Source organism: Rhipicephalus sanguineus, chromosome 7, assembly GCF_013339695.2.
Source record: "Rhipicephalus sanguineus isolate Rsan-2018 chromosome 7, BIME_Rsan_1.4, whole genome shotgun sequence".
Classification (NCBI taxonomy): domain Eukaryota; kingdom Metazoa; phylum Arthropoda; class Arachnida; order Ixodida; family Ixodidae; genus Rhipicephalus; species Rhipicephalus sanguineus.
Genome location: NC_051182.1, coordinates 136,296,900 through 136,317,368, shown reverse-complemented (window position 1 = coordinate 136,317,368; position 20,469 = coordinate 136,296,900). Strand labels below are relative to the sequence as shown.

Below are 20,469 nucleotides of genomic sequence, written 5' to 3'. Positions count from 1 at the left end.
TTGCGAATCACTATCTGAAACTTTCCTTATTGCGGGAGTGCTTCTTAAAATTTCTTCGCTGTGGAGAAGGGGCAAATAGATTGAACTCTATGGACGACGTTCGCGGGGGACGCCAGATTTCTTCGTTGCTGCGAGAATTTCGTTCTTGAGGACTTTGAGGGGTTCAACTGTGTTCGTGTGATCTTTCGTCTTTTCGTCTTCCTTGTTGCGCCGTTCTGAAGCCATTCAACTGTAATACCTGATAGAGGACGGCGTGAAAAGGAGAAGCCTCGGTAACACCGTATACGGCCACAGAAAGCGAGCATGTTATTTCACAGAACACTTATACAACCATCTAGAGAAGGAAAACTGTACTTTTGACAGTGCAACGGAAATAAGGGTAGAGGTGGCGTTGTGAACTAAAGTATCCTAGAGTCACTGGAAAATCAGAGTACCGCAAAGGTAGGCTGCACGCGGGCAACATTGGGTGGCGGCGGCCATGTCCCTTCCAGACCGTCCGGCGCGTTGCTAGCGTGTGTTGAGAAGTGACCGATCTTTTAGCCTCAGTGCCGTGTTACGCTCGGCAGAACGGCATTATGTGTGTGTGTTTCTTCAAGAGGATATTAGAAGTGATTTCGAGTCATCGACAGGTATGGATCGACTGCGCGGTTAGCGGTGTAACTAATGAAACGTACGGCGAATGTTGCCATGTGCTCGCGAACTCTCTCCATGGCTTCATCGGTCTCTTTTCGTGTCACGGCCGGGCATGTTCGCTAGGTCCGGATCTGTAAACATAGTTGCATTAGCGCAGTGACATCGTGCGAGATGCCATTCACTTCGACATTTGGTGAATTTTGACTGTTTGCGCTAGCTCTGCAGTCGGTGTTCAGGTTCACTGCACTGGAGGACGTTATCACATCGAGAATATTCAACATTGCGTCCTTCGACTGATCGCTGACGCATAGCTTGCTTGCGCACCGTGCTTGCTGTTCAACTGGTTGATATGTGTAATAGAAGTTGTGTGTGTACGGTAATTGGAAGTTGTGCGCGACGTCTTGATTCGGAACGCCAGCAGCCGAACGCACGGGCGAATCGGCGTGCGGTAGGTAAGGTGCATCTTATCTTACGATACGTAGAAAATAGGCCATCAAAAATGATTGACATCACTACTTAATTGTTTCATTTCCTATTTCTTGTCTCCTTAATATTCCCAACGTTGCAATGAATTTGCAAATATTTTGCTGTGTTCCGACAAACTTCTTTTTTTGGCGTCGCCAGCGCGTAAACAGCTGGGGTTCGGCTTCTGCACTGCTGCACTTTTTTTTTTCATAATGCACTGTTATTAAAACTTCCTCGGAACGGTGTTTTATGTTCTTTTGATCAGAAATAGCACATCCCGGAATTTTTAAAGCGCATGCTACTCCAACACAGTATGTACATAGACCTAGGGCTCGCATAAAATCGACTCCCTCAATGCGTGGGATCTGCTTTTTTTTTTTTTTTTTTTTTGCTGTGCAATGCAGCATATTAGCAGCATTTTTGCAACAAACTTAAAAAATACGCTTGATAACATTGCCTTATACCAAGTTTATCAACAGAGTTCCACGCTTCTGTTTTGTGCAATGCCAAAGATCATACCACAATTGCCTTCAAGGTATAACAGTTATTATTTTAATAAATCTTCGATTTCGCTCTCGTGCGTGACACGCTTATAACTCGGATAGCATGCGTAATCTGTTCAACAGATCGAGATATAAACAGCCGAGCAAATAGAAAGGTATGTAGTTTTCAATATTGCTGACCATAGCGAACCGAAAAGGTGAAGTATCCTGTCGCATAACATCTTTTCCAGCAAAGTTAGTGTAGTTCACTGCAGGAAGGAGTGTTATTCAAGGGGGGCGAATTCGTTCAGGCCAACTATGCAGCCACGTAGAACGGCACTCTTTGACATTAATTTTTCCCACACGGCAAACGAGAATCTCAGAGTAGCTCACCAGTAACGTTCGATTGATGGTGAGCTACTCTCTTCTGGCATCTGCATGCAGTGGCGTAGCCAGGGGGTGGCACACCAGGCCCGTGCCCCCCCCCTCTCCGAAAAAAATGTCTGCTTACGCCCCTGTCTGCATGACGCGTTTAAAAAAGCGACGAAGTACTCCTGGGGACCGTGGTAATGTTAAATATCCGGCCCCGCTCTGCGTTCAATGCACCCGCACCCAAAGCGCTTGGAAGGGATATGGCGGCGAGAGGTCACGTGATGCGAGTAAGCCAATCGCGTCGGCGGCGGCGCGCGGAAAACAGATGCGATACTCTGAAATTTTTCCAGTGACTCTAAAGTATCCGACCGAGAGAACCCCACTGTGGAGGAGACACTCCGTTGCATTTCGCACTGGGATTCGAGCACTAAGCGGCGCTTGGAGAGATGGAGAATACTATCTCTTCAGAGGGTCGCGAAGTGAACGAATCCCCCCCCCCCCCCCATCTTTTTTTTTTTCATGGAGTAGGTCGTCCCTCACATCCTCCTTAACCTTTTTTTTCCCTATTCTTTATTTTCCCCTTAGCTGGGGTTTTTATACTCCTGTATTTTTTATTGCCAAGCCGCCATACACGCGGCGACCCGTTATAAAGAAAACGGCACCACATCATCATCATCACCATCACCATCATCATCATCATTACCACTATATCATTACGCTTATAGCACTGTACTAGAATAACTAGTACACTATAATTACGCTGGGGCAATATGGCTGCTGCATTGCTGGTGGGCGCGGGTGGTAGCGGTGCACGCCCGCTGGTTCTGGGTCTTTATTCACTGCTGCCCCGGGTAGTATTTGCGCGCGCGGCAGCCTAACGTTACTACGAATATATCCGTTATGTCGCCAGGTGACCGAGAAGCCTCAACTGGCAAAAAACACGCCAAGCAAGTAAGCTTACGTTGTTTATTGGCAATCGTGAATAAAGTATGCGAATAAAGAAAGCCTTAGCCTGAATCCAACATTTCAGCAATTGAACATTCCTGTGAAGGTTGTCATGGAAGACAAGCTTCGAGAATTGAGCTACCCTTGCTCGCCTACTGTTGATCAGCTGACACGTGTGATAGAGGATGCCTGCGCGTGTTTCTAAAAACACTCATTTATTAAAAAGAAATGATGTACCAGTGGACAGCACGGACAATACACTGCATATGATATGTGTGCACACACTACAGACATTTAGAACAGTAGTATATGCTAGAAAGCTAGGAAGTGCTGGAAGGCATAGAAGTAAAGTTGGAAAAATAAGCAGTGAGCAGACATTTCTTTTAAATCTGTATAATTAGCTATTTTTATTGTTATGCTTTGCACTGAAAAATAAATAAATGAGTCCATTTTTTCTGGTGCCAACGGTGCATAGTCGTGAAAGACACTGCTTAAACTATGGACGATTGCAGAAGCTGAATTTACATTTTCATTCTTCCCTACCTCCTAACTGTCTGCCTCACTTTTAAGAGTCTTAACATGGCTGTCACACAAAACAAACTTTTTTTTATATACATAGCTCACAGCAATATCAAGGAAATAGCAGTTAGTACACATTCAAATCTTTAACATGCACAAACACTGGCCAACTCTAGTGAACTCTGATTATATCTATTGAGTACACTCATTTATTGATCTGGTAAAACATACTTTTAAAAACTCCGTGTCATGTGTCAGGTCTGTTATCTAGAAGAAAAATTATTATTTGCCTCTTGTCTGTGGTTCAACTTCACATACAAGACAAATCGCTTGCACAAATGCAACGGTGCTGCACCATCTTTTCTGGACCTGTCTGCTTACATATCATCCCATTAATGTATCGGCAAAGTTCACTGAACAAAGCTAAAAACTAATTTTTCAAATGCTTTACAAATTCAGCAGCCTGTTTCATAGAACGCTGCCCAAAATGTCCTCATGCACATGCTTCTATTCTCCTACTCCCATCATCAAACGTTATTTATTCCAGAGTAGCGACCCGGCAACCATTCTCCAGGTGACCACTGCACAACATGTCTCGTGTAATGAAGGGACGATTGTTTGCACACAGTTTCCTATTTTAGAAGCTTCAGAATGTCACTCCCTACAAGCAAGCGGTATGCGTACTGTAGCTTTCCCTGCCATTGCTTTGCAAGTCTTCACGATTACAGCAATCCGTACTCAGTGTGAAAAAGAAGTGCTGCTAAATATGCACTACTACTGGCCCATTTGCTACCAAGTTACATGCGATACTCTATGCAAAGTTTGACACGTAGATTAAAGTACAGTACGTGTACCCCATCACATGCACTATCCAAGAAATTTGAAGCCAGCACGTTTCCTCTAAACTGAGTAATTCATGAAGCAAGAAACAATAATTTGTGCTCCCAATCTTGTACTGCTTCAACATACCGTACACTATCACTGCTTTTCCGTATAAGGCTCGCATTTGTCCGCCTGGTAAACTTTGGTGGCGCATGGGGTTGTCACTATGGCGACTGTTGAGCTTCTTGCAACTTGGTGTGGGTAGCTTGGAAACAAATGATCTCTCTTTCGGCCAGTTTTAGAGAAGAAAGAGCAATAAAGAAATGGCGAAACAAAAATTTGTTCAACAAATAAAGCAAGCGTCAAAAACAGCGTCAAATAAGAGGGACCAAGGAAGAGTAGACACGACACGAGCGCGTCTCGGAAGAGGAGATGTTTTCCAGGTTGCGAAATTTGAGGACAAAATAAAAGTGTCTAGACTATAAAAGCTACGAGCCGACCCCGTCAGTACGGTATCTCCATACTTAACGTACGGTAAACAGGCACTGCTAAATGCACCGTTGCATACCTAAAGCTTCTGAAGACTTCCGAAAACTTATAATCTGTAGGTCGTTTCGATTGACATCAGCGACCTATGTAATATCGATACGAGGAGATTCCAAGAAGTCAAAACAGTACAGCACTGCCTTCTCTCACCTAAAAGAAAAGAGAAAAAAAAAATGTGGCCTGCGCAGGGATCGAACCTACGACCTTCGCGTTATTAGCACGACGCTCTAACCGACTGAGCTAGCAGGCCAGACATGCAAAGTGGCTTAATTGTGCATTAAAACTCTGTTTCAGAAAACAATATTTGGTCCTATACGATTTATAAATGGTAATTGCATCGCATGGATCTGTTATTACGCTTGCTTCGTTTTCTGAAACGCAAAGCAGTGGCTCCTTAAGGGTTACTGTGCAGCTGCCCATCGCATATTCATTTCTATTATATCACCTCTAGTTTCAGAAGCCTTCAGCAGCTGCTTATAAAATTGAAAAGCAACTAGCTCAACAAAGCATAAAAATTTTAACTGCTCTAATTGTCCATGGTTACTTTAAGTCAACAACAGCTCCGCATGGCATTGCACACCTCCGAGACCAGCAACGCATGTGTTAATCTTAAAGGCCATGTTTAAGATAGCTTGATTAATTTGTGTTATCTCAAATGTTTGCTAAATTATATGCCAATATAAATTAAAACATGCCTAATATTTAAATTTTATTTTGTATCATACTTTGTGTATTTGTCGTTTCAAATTAACAAAACAACGTTAGCCAGCTTGGCTGCTCCGCACCAAAAAATGTATAGTGTGTCGTCCGTGTAGCAAACCACCGAAAAACGTAGCGGCGCTGCAATCGACGGGTGTGCTTAACGCACTACTTTAAATATGTGGGGTAGAGCGTAGAGCTTTCTGCATTCTTTTTTCCCTTTCAGCGCATTAGCCGGGACAGCGGTCACTTAGTTTCGATGAAGAGAGCTCTATGAAGGATACTGCCACATTTCCTTAGAGATTTCGCTCCAAATATGGGAACGAACTTGAATGTTCTCACGAGTGACGTTCAACTCCTGATCGCTCTGCAAGAGCCGCATTGCATAACAAAGCAAGCCAGAAACACTGCGTGCGCCATGCACACACAAAAATTCGCGAACGCGTTATGAAACGGACATGTACGACCAGCGCAGCAACCCACGCTGCAGTAGATTGGCGTGCTCTGGCACCCCGCCCCGTCATCGCACAAAGAGGTACGTGTTCGGGTCCAACCGAAACACTATGCCTTTCGGTAGCACATAGGAACGCTGTCAAGATGGCCGCTTCCACGATGCGTGCCGTGGACGATGCTGCTACGCATAGCGCAGTTGATACACAGCCGATTAGAGTCGTTTCCACGCTGTAATTGGAGACCGGGTTGATTTGACTGAGCGTTCGTTTTGTTGCTGCGTCTATCTGTAGACTATTGAACGACTGTTACGCTTTCACAGCGTGAAGGTCGGTGACGAATTGGTACGTCAACGCGCTTTCGGTTTCGCCTGAGGTCCCACGTGCGTTGTTATTAGGCTACGTTGGTGCAAACATGAAGCAGAAGAAAGGGGTTCGCAAGATCGAAGATGACCGCTTCAAGCACATCGCTACGGATCCGCGGTTTCGCGGAGTTCCGCGGTCCCAGCGTAAGGTCAAAATCGACAACCGCTTCACTGCGATGTTCGACGACAAACGCTTCAAGCTCAAGTATGTCATGGACAAACGCGGTCGTCCCATTCACAGCACGACGTCGGAGGACCTGAAGAAGTACTACGCCGTCGAGTCGTCGTCTGAGTCTGAAAACGACGACGATGATGAAGACCGCGAAGAGGAGCGCCCCCAAGGTGACAGTGTCGATTCGAAATCGAAGCGCGTCGAATTGAAGGCTGCCACTGAAGATGCCGACGACTCGAGTGAAGACGGTGACTCGGAAGCGCCGGATGAAAGCGAAGAGGAAGAGGACGAAGGTAAAAACAAGATAAAGTTCAAGCATAAAGCTCTCCCCTTATATTCTTGCTTTTCTTTTCTGTTTAATCATTGCGTAATACTACACGTATACAAAATTTCATATGAATAGTTCTTGGCCGATCCCTTAGCGTGGGTACGAGCCTTATGTGAGGGAACAACTGACTCGGTTTGTTGTCTATGCATTGCAAGAGCGTGATCGAATTTAGATCAAATGAAGATGATTTTGCTGTTATCGCAGAAAGTAGGCTACCTTAGGCAACATTCGACAGCATACACACTAACAGCAGTCAAAAACAAGTCAACACTATCCTACACTAGCCGACAGTAACGGGTGGTGGTAATAAATGGCTTGCATTGACGTCACTGAAACCTCTATGTTGGAGCACCGGCATGGGTGGACGCGAAGTCTGCGATGTCACATTAATGTTTTCAAAACCTCACATGCAGGTCCTTTCATTGTTCACGTTCAGAGGTGTTCCTGCCACGTCGGCGCATTAAAGCAGGTTAAATGCAACTTATCTGTCATCAAAGCCGCCATCGTGGAGTGCCAGTACGTTCAGAAGCTGCGTCCATGACGTCACGTGCAAGCTATGTATAGTTGAGTAAACACGGTCGGCCAGGAGATCACTAACAGGTCGTAGGGCAGTACATCAACTTGTGCCACTTCGCGTTAGTAGAAGGATGCATACGCGTTTTGCTGAACTTTCCAAACGTACCGTATTTGTTAATTAAAGAATGATTACATCACGACATTGTAATGTATTCTAGCTAGTCCGTACTTGCTGGCATGTACATACAACTTCTATCACTACATATAGATGGCTTGCACTGACGTCACTGCAACCGCCATGTTGGAGTACCAACATGCTGGGATGCGAAGTAGTGATGCAGAACTCTCGGTAGCTTGACTATCGATAGCTTTTTTTTAACTATCGATAGTCTAAAGAAACTATCGATAGTATTACTGATAGTGAAATCGAGAGTACCATCGGTGGTAATACTACCGATAATACTATTGACAGTGCTGTGAATAATTATGCTGTTGTTGGCCCTCGATATTGCCAGGCATTTGCGATAGCCTATATTATCAGCAATACTCAGTTCGCTCAATTTATGAGCAATCTTATGGCAAAATAAATCAATAATTTCTGCAGTTAGAATGCCGCAATACCTCCATCAATAAATTCATATTCAAATGTAACCAGTTACACCTTACAATTAACAAACTTAGTTCTTGATATTCTTATGCTGAAGTAAAAAATTGCAATAACATTTGAAGCTGCACAGTTCGGCCACATGTAACAGCTTCCTTTCCGCTACAGCTGGTCAGTTTACCTTAATTATCAAGTGTCAGGCAAGCATTCTGTTGAAAAAACACAAGCATGTCAACTTTCTTGCCCTTCAGCCTGCTCCACCATGTACCACGCACTCGAGGAACCAAGTTTATGCGGCAATGAGTTCATCCGGTTGATTTTGTACTGTCGATATTACTGTCGAACTTACTATTGATAGCGCTATAGATCGTTTTTTTTTTACCATCGATAGTTCAATAGCGACTCAACTATCGATAGTATTGAAAGTACCATCGATAGTTCTGCATCGCTAATGCATCGCTAAGTCTGCGATGCCACATTAATCGTATCAGTGTATCGCGTGCAATTTTTTTTTCATTTTTCTTGCACAGAGGCCATAAGCGTTCCAGCGTCGTCGTCATCACATCGAATCAGGTTAACTGCCATGTGACTATGCTGCTTTGACGTAATCAAAGCCGCCATGTGCGAGTACCAGTATGTTAAGAATCTGCATCAAAGGCGTTATGTGCAAGCTATTGATGCAAGTCCTGATATTATTCCTACATCATGTTGTGACTGTCTGTCTATTTTTTTCACAGACGATGAATCGGATGCAAGCTCCGATGAGCCGGAGGAGCCCGAGAGGGATCCAGCTCGTGGAATCGGAAACGTCGAGACAAGCTCTGAAGAAGATGAGAGCAGTGAAGGTATTTTCTTTTCACTTTTTTTTTCTGGTGTTTGCTTCTCATGTGGAAACATTATTTGTGCATGCCCTAGCCGTCTTGAAATGTGCTGCTACTATTTACTTACTTACTTACTTACTTATTTATTTATTTATTTATTTATTTATTTATTTACACTCAGGGTCAAAAGACATTACAGAGGGGAGTGGTCACAGGTGCAAGAGAAGGGGCCATTCCTAATTATACAATAGTAGCTTAAAAATAAAATTAACACATATAAACACAATGATAACACAGTTTAACGCAATAAGTAAAATGTTATTAATATACTTTACTGCAAGGTTTAAAGAAGAGAGAAATAAAAGGAAATAAAGTAGCACATTGAATAAAGTAGCGAAAAAGTGATACAAGTACCAGTAAGTACAATATATACAGCATCGAAAGAGCTATAACATCACTGTTAAAGCATGCATGAGCAATTCACAACCTTTTATTTCAGCCATTGGTGCGGGAAGGCACTTCCGCTTTTTCGATGTGCGTGGTATAAATTAAGGCATGTGTGAGTTCTACATTACGGAATTCCGACTTTATGAATATGACTTAGTCTATTAGAAACAGGGAGCTTAATGATGTTAAGCTTAATGTGCTATTAAGTTTCCAGTTGCTTCTACTTCTTCGCTGATACGGGAGTCAGATAGACAGCACGCAAAAGGAAAAGGCCAAGAAGGGCAGATCTGCAATACTAGGTTTGCTACCCTGTGCTCGTTAAGGAATAGAGGGGAGGATAATTAGTGAAATGTGTGCAGCATGAGCAAGAGCACAACATGTATGCAAGACGTGTTCGTTTTGGCACGGTAACGCGTGCCGTGGCTAAAAATAATTAAATTTCACCATACTGAGCTTAGTGCTACTCTGGAGCGTTCTGCTGAGCGTGCTGTATCCCATAGAATTTCGTAATAGTACACTAGAGGTAAATCTGGCGCTAGTGTCTGTGGGAGCGGCAACGCATGATGCTTCAGTCAGCATGAGAATGACGGGTAATTAATACATGTATCTGCCTAAGCTTTGTTCTTTCGGCTCCGTGTGGCCTGCGGCCACTTCGTCGCAAGTCTAAGTTCAGCAAAAGTTCACAGCAGTCCCACTTCACCACCTTGACCTTTTTAAGCTGACCAGTACAAATCAGCTCACGGGGCTCACAACGAGCCATTTGTTTATCCGAATCAAAAGCCAAAGCACAACAACAAACAAAGCCACAACTGCGTCCAAAGTCACAAGCACAAATGCTAGGCAAATCCTTGTACCATCCATCATTCCCATGGAGGCTGAACGATCACAGCACCACAAATTTCTGTATTAAATGTTGTAGGAAACTCTGTGCCATATGAATTGCAGAAGAGTTAGATGACGACAACAGGGAAGTGGCCTGGGGTGAGCTGGACCGCGACGCCCCAAAGTCGGATGACGTCAGTCGCCGGTTGGCACTGTGCAACCTCGACTGGGACAAGTTACGTGCCCAGGACCTTTTCGTGCTACTCGACTCGTTCAAGCCCCCTGGCGGTGTCGTGCAGCGAGTCAGCATCTACCCGTCCGAGTTCGGCAAGGAGCGCATGGCCGTCGAACAAGTGAGCGGCCCCGCCGAGCTGGTCGAGGCGGCGGCTCGCGGTGACAAGAAAGCACCAAAAAAGAGCGCCGGGGACGATGAGGAAGTCGACTCCAAGGCTCGAAGGTGCGCTCAGATGCAAAGTATTTTTTTCCAGTTTAGCTTATTTATGCGCTAGTGTTAAGAAGGTCGTTTTGGAAAAATTTCAGTGTTGGCATTATTATGTGAAGCAAAAAAACGACAACCGAAAAATTTTTGTGTCAGCGTCCCTTTATTTGTCTGTTAGATTCGCTACGTTGTGTGTAACAAAGAAAACGAATCCCCCTCGAAAAAATTGCCCGTCTTTCATTATTGTCGAGTGGAAGCGACACGATAATGCCGGAGAGAAGGAGTGGGGAATTGGGGATTGACCTGTTCTCTACTTGCTGCTTTGCAGGGAAGCACTGCGCCAGTACCAGCTCAACCGGCTGCGCTACTACTACGCCATAGCGGAGTGCGACACCGCTGAGACTGCCGACCACCTCTACCGGGAGCTGGACGGCCGCGAGTACGAGAGCAGCGGCACCTGCCTGGACCTGCGGTTCGTCCCCGACGACATGACGTTCGATGAGGTGAGTTAACCAAGGGAAATCGTGGCCAACTTCTTGTGTGGCTGTCGATAGTTCGTCGTTCCGCGTTGTGTGGGTGATTTGCTGGGCAACTATTGGTTTGAAACTGCGGTGAAAAAGGTACTGCAGGGGGCAGAAGGTTAAAGTGGGTGCTCCATTTCCCGTCTCTTTTATCGTGTCCTCTGCATTCAGGGTTATGTGTTCCGCCATTGTGTCAATGTCTGAATTGACGTATTATTAATTAATTGTTGCGCCTAAAGACTCTTTCGCCGTCTTTGACTTTTCGTATACAGTGAAACAGTGACCGCTGCACTTGACGTGCAGGCTAAGGAGTGTTGAGACATTGTGGGCTATCTGTAAGGTCGACTCCTGCTAATTCAAAATTTTTAAAAGAGGAACAAAAATTATTTTGCAGTGTTCTCTCGATCCTAGCGGACTTTTGAATCTAGCCCACACAAGAAAAGTACTAATATGAATGCACCCATGTTGACTCATCGAAACCAGACAGGTGGGCACGAGCTAAGACAGTGAAGACACCAAGACCCAAGGTGCATAGTTAAGAAAGGATCTATTCTATATGAACGTTATGAACATTTATCTACTGTCATCAGAGACCTTGTGCTCCCAGAATAAACATTATCTCATCCGCCCTGACTGAAGTAAACGGCCACGCTGATATTACACTTATCAGCCCCGGTCCCTCTCATTATCAGTAATTTCTCTGGCATCCTTTCAGCTAGTTGAGATGTTCAAACTCTGCACATTTCATTTGCATGTGCATCAGCTAAAATTGGAAGCTAAGTTTGGGGAACGACCGCTAGTACACCATCCTTTCCGTTTGATTTCCAGGAGCCAACCAGTGTCGCCGACAGTGTTCCCGATCCCCAGAGCTACAAGCCGCTGAACTTCGTCACCTCGGCGCTCCAGTCGGTCAACGTGCAGCTTACCTGGGACGAGGACGACCCCCGCCGCACGGAGGCCATGCAGCGAGCCTTCAAGGAGGACGGTGCCCACGATGACCTCAACGTGTACCTGGCATCGTCGTCCGCGGAAAGCGAAGAGGAGGTTGATCAAGGTAAGGTACCGTGCGAAACGGTAAAGGCCGGTCAGCAAAGGAAGTAAAGGCCGCGAAAGGCGATAAAGGTCGGTCAGCAGAGGCTAGTCAGCGAACAGATACTGCTCTCAAAAGGAGTTAAAGTTGTTGGCATATTTTGCACATAACTCAAACACACTGAGTAGCCAATGTTTAGATTCTACTAGCTATACTCTGTTACAACCTAAGAAAAGAACGCCAGCTCCACCCACAACCTTTGCTGCCCCTCCGACAGAGAATTTGCATGAATGCTCCATCCAATCGTGCTTACTCATTTTCGTGACTTCAAGCACTTCTGCAGTTTTTCAGTAGTTGACTTTCCCCATACCGATACGTATTTACGTCACTGGTTTTAGGTTGGGAAACTTGAACGTCCTAGTCATTTTCGTCAGGGATTCTGAAATCACTGCTCAGCCAAACGTAATGTTTTAGGTAGTAACGGCGAACCTTTAGCTCTTAATATGCGCAGTATTTGCATTAGCCGAGAAAGAGCACTTACAGTTCGAGCAGAAACCGGCTAGCACAACTGTCTTTCACGGGTGAAGGGCGGGTGCACCACAGTTACGTGGGCGGAGCTTACATTTTTCCTTAGGTTGTAACCAACTATAGTAACTTGACTTAGCTTGAACACCGTATTTTCCTACTCGTTTGCATTGTTTCATTAAGTACTGTCAAACACTGATACAAGGACGTTGCACATGAGCCGGAAATAGCTTCGCCATATCTTTCAGTTCATCGTACACAGTAAGTCGTTACATTTCTGTTGTTTATATAGAGGTTTTACTATTAATAGTGAAAACCTCTAGGAGATCATATCAGTTTTAAACTGTTATTTATTTTCCCTGCATGTTTGCAGGGAAAATAAGTGTTTAAAACTGCTCATCATAAGCGACTGCAGTAGTACCTTCTGTTCTGTGGTGCTCGTACCGCAATTATAATTACATTTGAGAATTTTTGAGAGCGATATCTGCCGCTGATAGTCTTGCATAAATGCCCTTGCTCACCTTCTTGACAGATGTCAGACAGAATTTTTTTCTTTTTTTGCCTCGGATATGTAAATTAATTCCCGGCTTGGTGCACTTCAGGCTCTGCATGACCTCGTTTTTCAAATGAATAGCTTAATATTGCCATGCGCGCTTATTTTTTTATATTGATGTGATTGGGCTTCACCCACAAAAGCTGCTACCACTGCTCGGCGCAGGCCATGCCACAGTCAGTCTTATCAGATAGTTATCAACCTTGCTGATAGAATAGTTATCAGTCTTATCAGAATAGTCGCCTTCTTCACCGTTAATACCACATGACAGTATCACGGCTTCGTTTGCTGTGGTTTGACTTTAGCATTCATGTCACTTTCGCATTAGTGCATTTGCAAAATGTATCATCTTGCGCACGCTGTTCCAACAGGTACGGATGCGAAGGAAGCGAAGAAAAAGTCCTCAATGGAAGCCCAGATCCAGAAGTACCGCGACCTGCTGAAGAGCCTCGACAATGGAGAGAAGAAACCGGACGACAATGATGATGACGTCGAAATGGAGGTCACGTGGAACCCCGGTTAGTTTTTCACTCTTCTGTCTGGGTATTTACGTCTAAGCTCGCTGGCCTGTTTTAGAGCGATAGCCCCACTCCCAATACAAACCCAGAAAAGCTCCTTTATGCACGAGTTTCACCTTGAAGCTCAGCCAAGGTCAGTTTGCTTCTTGCGCGTGCATTGCCATAGCAACAGACATGCGCAGTGTCGGTTTGTTCTCCTCTCATGCACCCCTCTCTGTCGGTCAGCGAGAGCCACGACGAGCTTGTGGGCACACGTACCTTGAGACCTCAACTTTTGTCACGTGCCACCAATGCGAAGAGAAATGTGGACAGCGTGCCGCTGCTTGCTGTGTGGAGACACTGATGTGGGGGACACCACTGCGGCACGCTTTCCGCAGTAGTTGCTGCTATCACTTGACGAGCTTGGTTTAACCGCTTTCGAACAAGGCATTTTTTCATATTGGCTCATTTACTCAGACTTCCACGTGGCACCATTGCATTCTCTGTTGAATGCTGTACTGTATAACACAGACTGAAATTCTGGATACCATGCTGTGCCTAGCCCTTCCACCCAGCCCTTCTTTTCTAGTTATGTGTTCCGACAAGGGCACCTTCCCTGCTGCCCTCTACCACCTTAGATTTTGTAAATACCATTGAACCCCTCTGAAGGCTCATTCACATCTGTGACTAGCACCACTCGTGCTACCATTTGCGAATGGCAAACAAAAGGCAACTAAAGGTGCCCGACGTTCACACCTGCTTGCAACTTATACACTTAAACCTCATTATAACAGTCACATTTGACACGAAAATAACTTCGCTATATCCGAAAATTCGTTATAAGCATATATTCGAACCACAGTATCTACTATTTAGGCTGTTATTCATTTACTTCGTTATAACTGATAATTCGTTATATCTGTGTTCGTTATATTGAGGTTTGAGTTACTCACCACTACTCAGAATTCATGTCTGCTCGCACTGCTGTTGCCCCATAAAGCAAGCTGACGTCCTGTTCCTCTGCATCTGATTGGTTCAGAGATTTGCGACTTCAGTCGCGAGACTGAAAAATCGAGCAGTGAGCGACTGAGCCAATCCGGACATTTGGGACTAGTCGCATTGCAACTAACTTGGTCGCACGACAGGTGCTAGTCACAGGTATGAATGAATCTTACTACCATTTTTCACGGGACCACTCACAAAAAGAACAAAATGCAATAGCCAGGAATGGTGTAAGGCATACATGAGGTTAAAATTGCGAAAAAGTGTTGCTAAGTAATAAAACAGATGCATTGCACACAACTCTGCCTCGAAGAATGTGTTCATCTGTTCAAGGCTTAAAGAAGTCCTTTATGGAAGTCTGGCGTTTCTTTCGTGCCTCCACGAGAGCTAGACCCTTTTCGAGCACTTGTATGGGCTTGTGCAGTACGCGTCGCCGAGCTCATTGATGTACCTCCCCGGCGCATCCATCGCAATGACAGTTTGCAACGTGTCGGGCAGGAAAGTTGCAGGATCACTGCGGGAATGTGTGAAAAGGGGATTCTAATTCATAGGAGTCTGTAGATTCGTTGTGGGGCCATACATTTGGAACATTGCACGCGGGATAACATTTAAGTGAGGAGCATGTAAGCAGGGTTCTACTGTTTTCAGTGTGCCATCCACTTTTCAGTCTTTAATAGCTTTGTGTTCCCGTGTGTGTTTACCCAGGTCTGAGTAAGCAGGTCGGCGAGCTCGTCAAGAAGAAACAGGAACAACCCGAGGGCAAGACGCCCTTCCAGGAGTTCCTTGAGAAGCGCAAGGAGAAGCGGAAACTGAAGCGAAGTCTCAACAAGAAGGTGAGGCCACGCTAGATTTCTTCGTAATTTTTTTATTGCGCTAGGATTATGCGCTGAAATCTGCATGTGCGAGTTCGTGGTGAAGCCGGCCCGTGCTTGAGGTGTAGAAGTGTCTTACAGAAGACCCACTGCGGTGGTCTAGTGGTTGTGGCACTTGAGTGTTGACCCGAAGGTTGCGGTATTGAATCCCAGCCACCGCAGTCACATTTTAGATGGAGGCGAAATGCTCGAGGCCCGTGTGCTTGGATTTAGATGCACCAAGCTTAAGTGGTCGAAATTTCCAGAGGCCTGCTCTACGGCGTCTCTCATAACCATATTGTGGTTTTGAGACGTAAAACCTCAACAAATATTGTTATGGCTTATAGCAGAGATATGAGGGATAAACGTAATTCAAAGTAACTGATGTGAAGTACCTAGTTTAAACATTTTAATGAGAAGTACCGTGTAGACCAAACATACTTCGCCACTTTGGCCCTATTAGGCTAACCAATTCAAATCAGCATATGAGGTTGACAAACGGGCCATTCTTTTATCCGAAACGAAAGCCAAAGCACAACAATAGACAAAGCCATATGCACGTTTGGAGCTGCAAGCATGAAGACTAGGCAAATTCACGTGCTACCCATCATTCCCATGGTGGCTGAACGATAGCAGCGCCACAGTTCCCTCTAGTAAGTATTCTAGGAAACTCTACGCACATCCTAACTTTCCGTATCATGTTCTTTAGTGCACTAGAAGAGTTGCCACAGATTATTTAACAAGAAACCCAAGCACATGTTTTTTCGCGTTTTTGTTCTAAATCGCCGATGCCGTGCCTTTTGGTGTCACAGGGTGCCGAGGCGGAAGACTCTGGTGCAGAAAAGAGCGAACAAGACGAAGACGAGGGCAGCCATTCGGAGCAGGCCTTTTCGGACGATGAGCTTCCCTCCGATGTGGACCTCGGCGATGATTTCTTCAAGACGGATGCACCCTCGAAACGTGAGTTCTCGTTCGCAGGACGGCGCACCAGCATCCGAGGCCACCAAAGCTCGATTGGCGGGTGTGCGAGCAAAATATTACGGTCATTTCTTAAATTTATCGTCCACACCCGGGCACCGCTGTTTGATGTTCATCCAACAGACCATAGCTGACTGGATTGCGAATGAGCATACAGTGGCCTTTCATTAAAGGGGCCCTGCAACACTTTTTGAGCACGGTCAGAAAATGCTGCCAGTCGAAAGTCGAGGCTCCTGAGAGCATGTGAGCCAAACTTTATAGCGCAGCATGCAGCCTGGAATTTACAAGTAGTTCTCAGTCAGCTAGAAATCGCTCCCTCTTCTCTCTACAAATGACGCCATAAACCCAAATGACCACGCCATGAACACACATGGGAATATGGGTTTCATTTATCAGGAAGTTTTATCTTCCGAGAGACAAAAGGATTATCTATTGACTATTGTACGCTCTTTCAGTAAGTCCATAACGGAAAAGTAAAGCACCTCTTGGGGCTTCTTTGTGCATTGAACGCCAAGCTAATATCGTTGTTTTCTCCGTCTGTGCCCTAAACCACGCAGCAACGAAAGAGAGCAATAAAAGCAAAAAGAAGAGGAAGCGGTCCAATGTTGAAGACAAAGCAGAGGATGAAGAGACGACAAAAAGCAAGGTGAGTGTGTGGAGGGACATTGTCAAGGCCCAAAAACTGCGGATGTTATGTTGCCATCATTTTTTTAGTTTCTACATGCTAACCGAGTTGTTGTCGGCTGGTGTGGCACTGAGAGTCCAGTCTAACCTCAATATAAGGAAATATCAGTTATAGTGAAGTGTACGAAGAATAAACTTGCCTAGGGGTACTGACCCAAGAATTTTTAGTTGTCGTTCTTTTGCGTCGAATGAAAGACCAAGTTTTGAAGGGCTTAGAAAGTGTACTGGTAAGGCGAGAGCACCCTGAAAAATGAATTAAAACATGTCTTTAAAAGCTAGTTTCGCAGCACGGGTTGCTGCGTTCTTTGAGAGGTGGCACCACGCTGCATGCAACGCACCAACCTGGCGTGGCGTCGTGGCCGCATACACTAGGCAAAGCCCAAGGGTTTCTCTCACAGTGACAGGAAACGGTGGCATCCCTGTGGACGAGTGCACAGTGTATCGTGGTGTATTTAGGTGGGGTGTGCCCTTGCAAACGTGCACAAGATTGGGGTTAGTATAATCTCCAACCAATTTCCTTTGCCGGTAGAGATTTCATGCTTACATCTACTCTCGATTACGGGAGAGCCAACCTTTTTTTTCTTTTCCTTCTCTCCCATTTATCACCATTTCTCTTCGAAAAAAAAAAACACAGGCGGAACTGGAGCTGCTGCTCATGGATGAAGAGGATGATGGCAGACACCACTTCAGCCTCAAAAAGCTGCTGGAAGAGAACCAGCAAAGCCGCAACAAGAAGCGCAAGAGGAAGGCTGAGAACAAGAAGGCCCAGAAGGAAGGAAAAACCGACGGCGACGACTTCCAGGTAAGCAGTGGCCGGTGAACTTGGCGCATGTGCGTGCAACAGCGGTGGGATCTCGTAGTGAAAAAGTTTGGCAGTCAACAACCCCCCCCCCCCCCCCGACTTCGCCCCCAAATAAAAAAAATTCAGTGCCCATCCACTACTGTGAAGTCCAAAAGGGAAACTGCTGATAACAGCGCTAGCGCAATCTCTACGTCACGATACAAAGGGGCACAGCGGTTGCTGGGAAGTGCCACCACCGAGTATCACGACACTTGTGAAAGAGGCATCGATGGTGGCAAGGGGCACGTGTGGCAAGGGGTGCCAAAAATTGTTGTTCTACACGTCTTTTGTGTATAGACATGATCAACCAAAACCTACCCATATACAGCTTCAAAAATTGTGCCGATATTGCAGTCCCGGTACAGGATCTCACCTCAGGTTGCAGCAGCATGCTGTGAGGTGGCTCTACGCCCTCATAAAGCACGATACCTTAGCTGAATCAATACAACTTTGTAACTGAACAGGACAAACAGATGAGCCATGTTGTAGCACAAAGCTACAAAGAATGTCTTTACTGGTTCCTTAGAAAGAGAACTTTCAGAATTCTGCAGTCACTTTGTTTTGTTGTTGTTGGGTAGTATGTGCGAGGGGCTTGGTGAATCATGCAATCGACCGAGAATGTCAAAGCAATTTAATGGTTGCCTCGCGAGAGCATACAATTTTGCCTGTGCACTGTCCTCAGCATTGCCTAAACGAACTGTCACTTACACTGCAGCGTGTCACCCTATTGTTCTATGTCTGCTCTTCGTGTGTGTTTTTTTTTTGTGATACAATAAGAAATGCGCACGCTCATTTCAGGTGGACCTCACTGATCCGCGGTTCTCGGCGCTGTACGACTCGCACCATTACAACGTCGACCCGACTGACCCACACTTCAAGAAAACCAAGGGCATGGAGGCACTGCTCATGGAGAAGCAGAGGAGAAGGCTCGCCGCTCCAGAAGGCACGGTAGCCTCCACAGTCACCACAAAACAGACGCAGGCGCAACCAAAGCCGCAGCCGTCAACCGAGCCGGCTGCAGAGCCGAAGCCGAGCCGGCAATCCCTGTCCTCGCTGGCCAGCTCGGTCAAGCTCAAAGTCCAGCAGATGAAAAGCAGAAGTAAAAAGCTGCCGGGCTGACCGCAATTTTTAAGAGCTTGCCTGAACACCTTTTATTTTGTGTGCTGCTGCTGATGGTGTCAGTAGAAGCATCAAACGCGCCTTTTGGCTCTTTAAACAAAAAATACTTTTATTTTTATTCAAATGAAGCTTGTTATATAACTCGCCGGTTTCGGTGGCAGTGTCGTACGCGAAAAACCCTGCACCGGCGAGCATATAAAAATGTGGCCGTTGAAGGTGCACCGGTGATATGCGTATTTGTATGTGCTGTTTTCTAATTGATGCTCTCTCAATTGTGGGCTTGTCAGCGATCATTCATTTCTAATACGCGTTATCGAGGTGGCTTGTCATTTCACGTTGCCACGTTTCATTGTTGCCCTGATACGAATGCATGATCATCATCGTTGCCTGTGGCAACTGAAGTGTTGCGCTGCTAAGCACATGTATGAAGGTCCCATTCCCACCACGGAGGAAGGAAAACGTTTGGAGGGAGCATTGCGCAATGCAATACAAAGAAGTAAAGAAAGAAAAGTAGTACGTCGCACGCATACGCCAAGCTTCGCGTGCCCCATTTTCCCGAGATGGCAAGGGCTGCTGAATTTTTTTTATGCTTAGGACACCTAAAGAGCATCAACTGAAACGTGGTATTGTGGTGTTATACAGGGAGCCAAAGTGCACGTAAAAGCCACCAGCTTAATGGCTTTACATAGTGGGGAGTCATGCATAACAATATAATGGAGCAATCCAGCTTGTCACAGAAGCAAGGGAAACGAAAAAAAAATGTTTACGTTGTAAGCATTACTGCATCACAATAGCATGAAAAAGAAAACAGTGCAGATGATACAAAATGTGGTTTAACGAGCCATGTGAAAAGAAACAGTAATGTGCGGAAAGTTCTTGAAGTATGTGTGTCATGATGGCAACGTTCGACGAAAGGTCATTCTAGTGTCTCACGTCTACGGTATAAATAACCGCGTGAAAGGACATACGAAGTGTACAGGAGTAGAAGCCCAGGCGAGTTGGTTTTGGTTCGCGATGGCATATAACACAGTGCGCAGATACACCGTCATGAAGTACGACTACGGCTCTGTATTTTCGGAGTTTATTTTCCTTGGTATTTGGAGGGTGTTTTTCAAGGTTTTTATTTTTTGGTGGAAATTGCGCATTGATAGTTTATTTTTTGTAAATTACCAATCCTTCGAAACTTAGTTTAATTCTGCATTATTCTCAATACTACTCCAGTATCTTAGATGGAAATACCTGAACACGAGAACATCAGAACACACTGAGCCAATTTTAGTTGTCTGGAAGGTTTGAACACACAAACATACCCAGAAGCACAAGCACTTGAACATCAAAACAACTATGTTTGTGCGTATTACAACCTTAACGCCTGTTGTGTTGTGATAGGCGCAAGCATACTTTACGAGGTTCGTATATTCG

At 45.4% G+C, this 20,469-nt stretch overlaps 1 protein-coding gene and 1 non-coding gene across 2 annotated transcripts; one reads left to right on the top strand and one right to left on the bottom strand.

Annotated features, from left to right (window-relative positions):
- Positions 1 to 4,960: 4,960 nt before the first annotated feature.
- Trnai-aau (transfer RNA isoleucine (anticodon AAU)) lies at positions 4,961 to 5,034 on the bottom strand. The gene has a single exon. It is a non-coding gene; the product is annotated as a tRNA-Ile (tRNA).
- Positions 5,035 to 6,080: 1,046 nt separating this feature from the next.
- Positions 6,081 to 19,053, top strand: LOC119400040 (ESF1 homolog). The gene is made up of 11 exons (XM_037666959.2): positions 6,081 to 6,762; positions 8,655 to 8,762; positions 10,131 to 10,464; positions 10,775 to 10,949; positions 11,796 to 12,021; positions 13,447 to 13,593; positions 15,280 to 15,407; positions 16,238 to 16,385; positions 16,961 to 17,049; positions 17,722 to 17,889; positions 18,727 to 19,053. Exons 1-11 carry the CDS (start codon positions 6,348 to 6,350, stop codon positions 19,045 to 19,047), a joined length of 2,259 nt encoding a protein of 752 aa, XP_037522887.1. The 5' UTR covers positions 6,081 to 6,347; the 3' UTR covers positions 19,048 to 19,053.
- Positions 19,054 to 20,469: the final 1,416 nt, after the last annotated feature.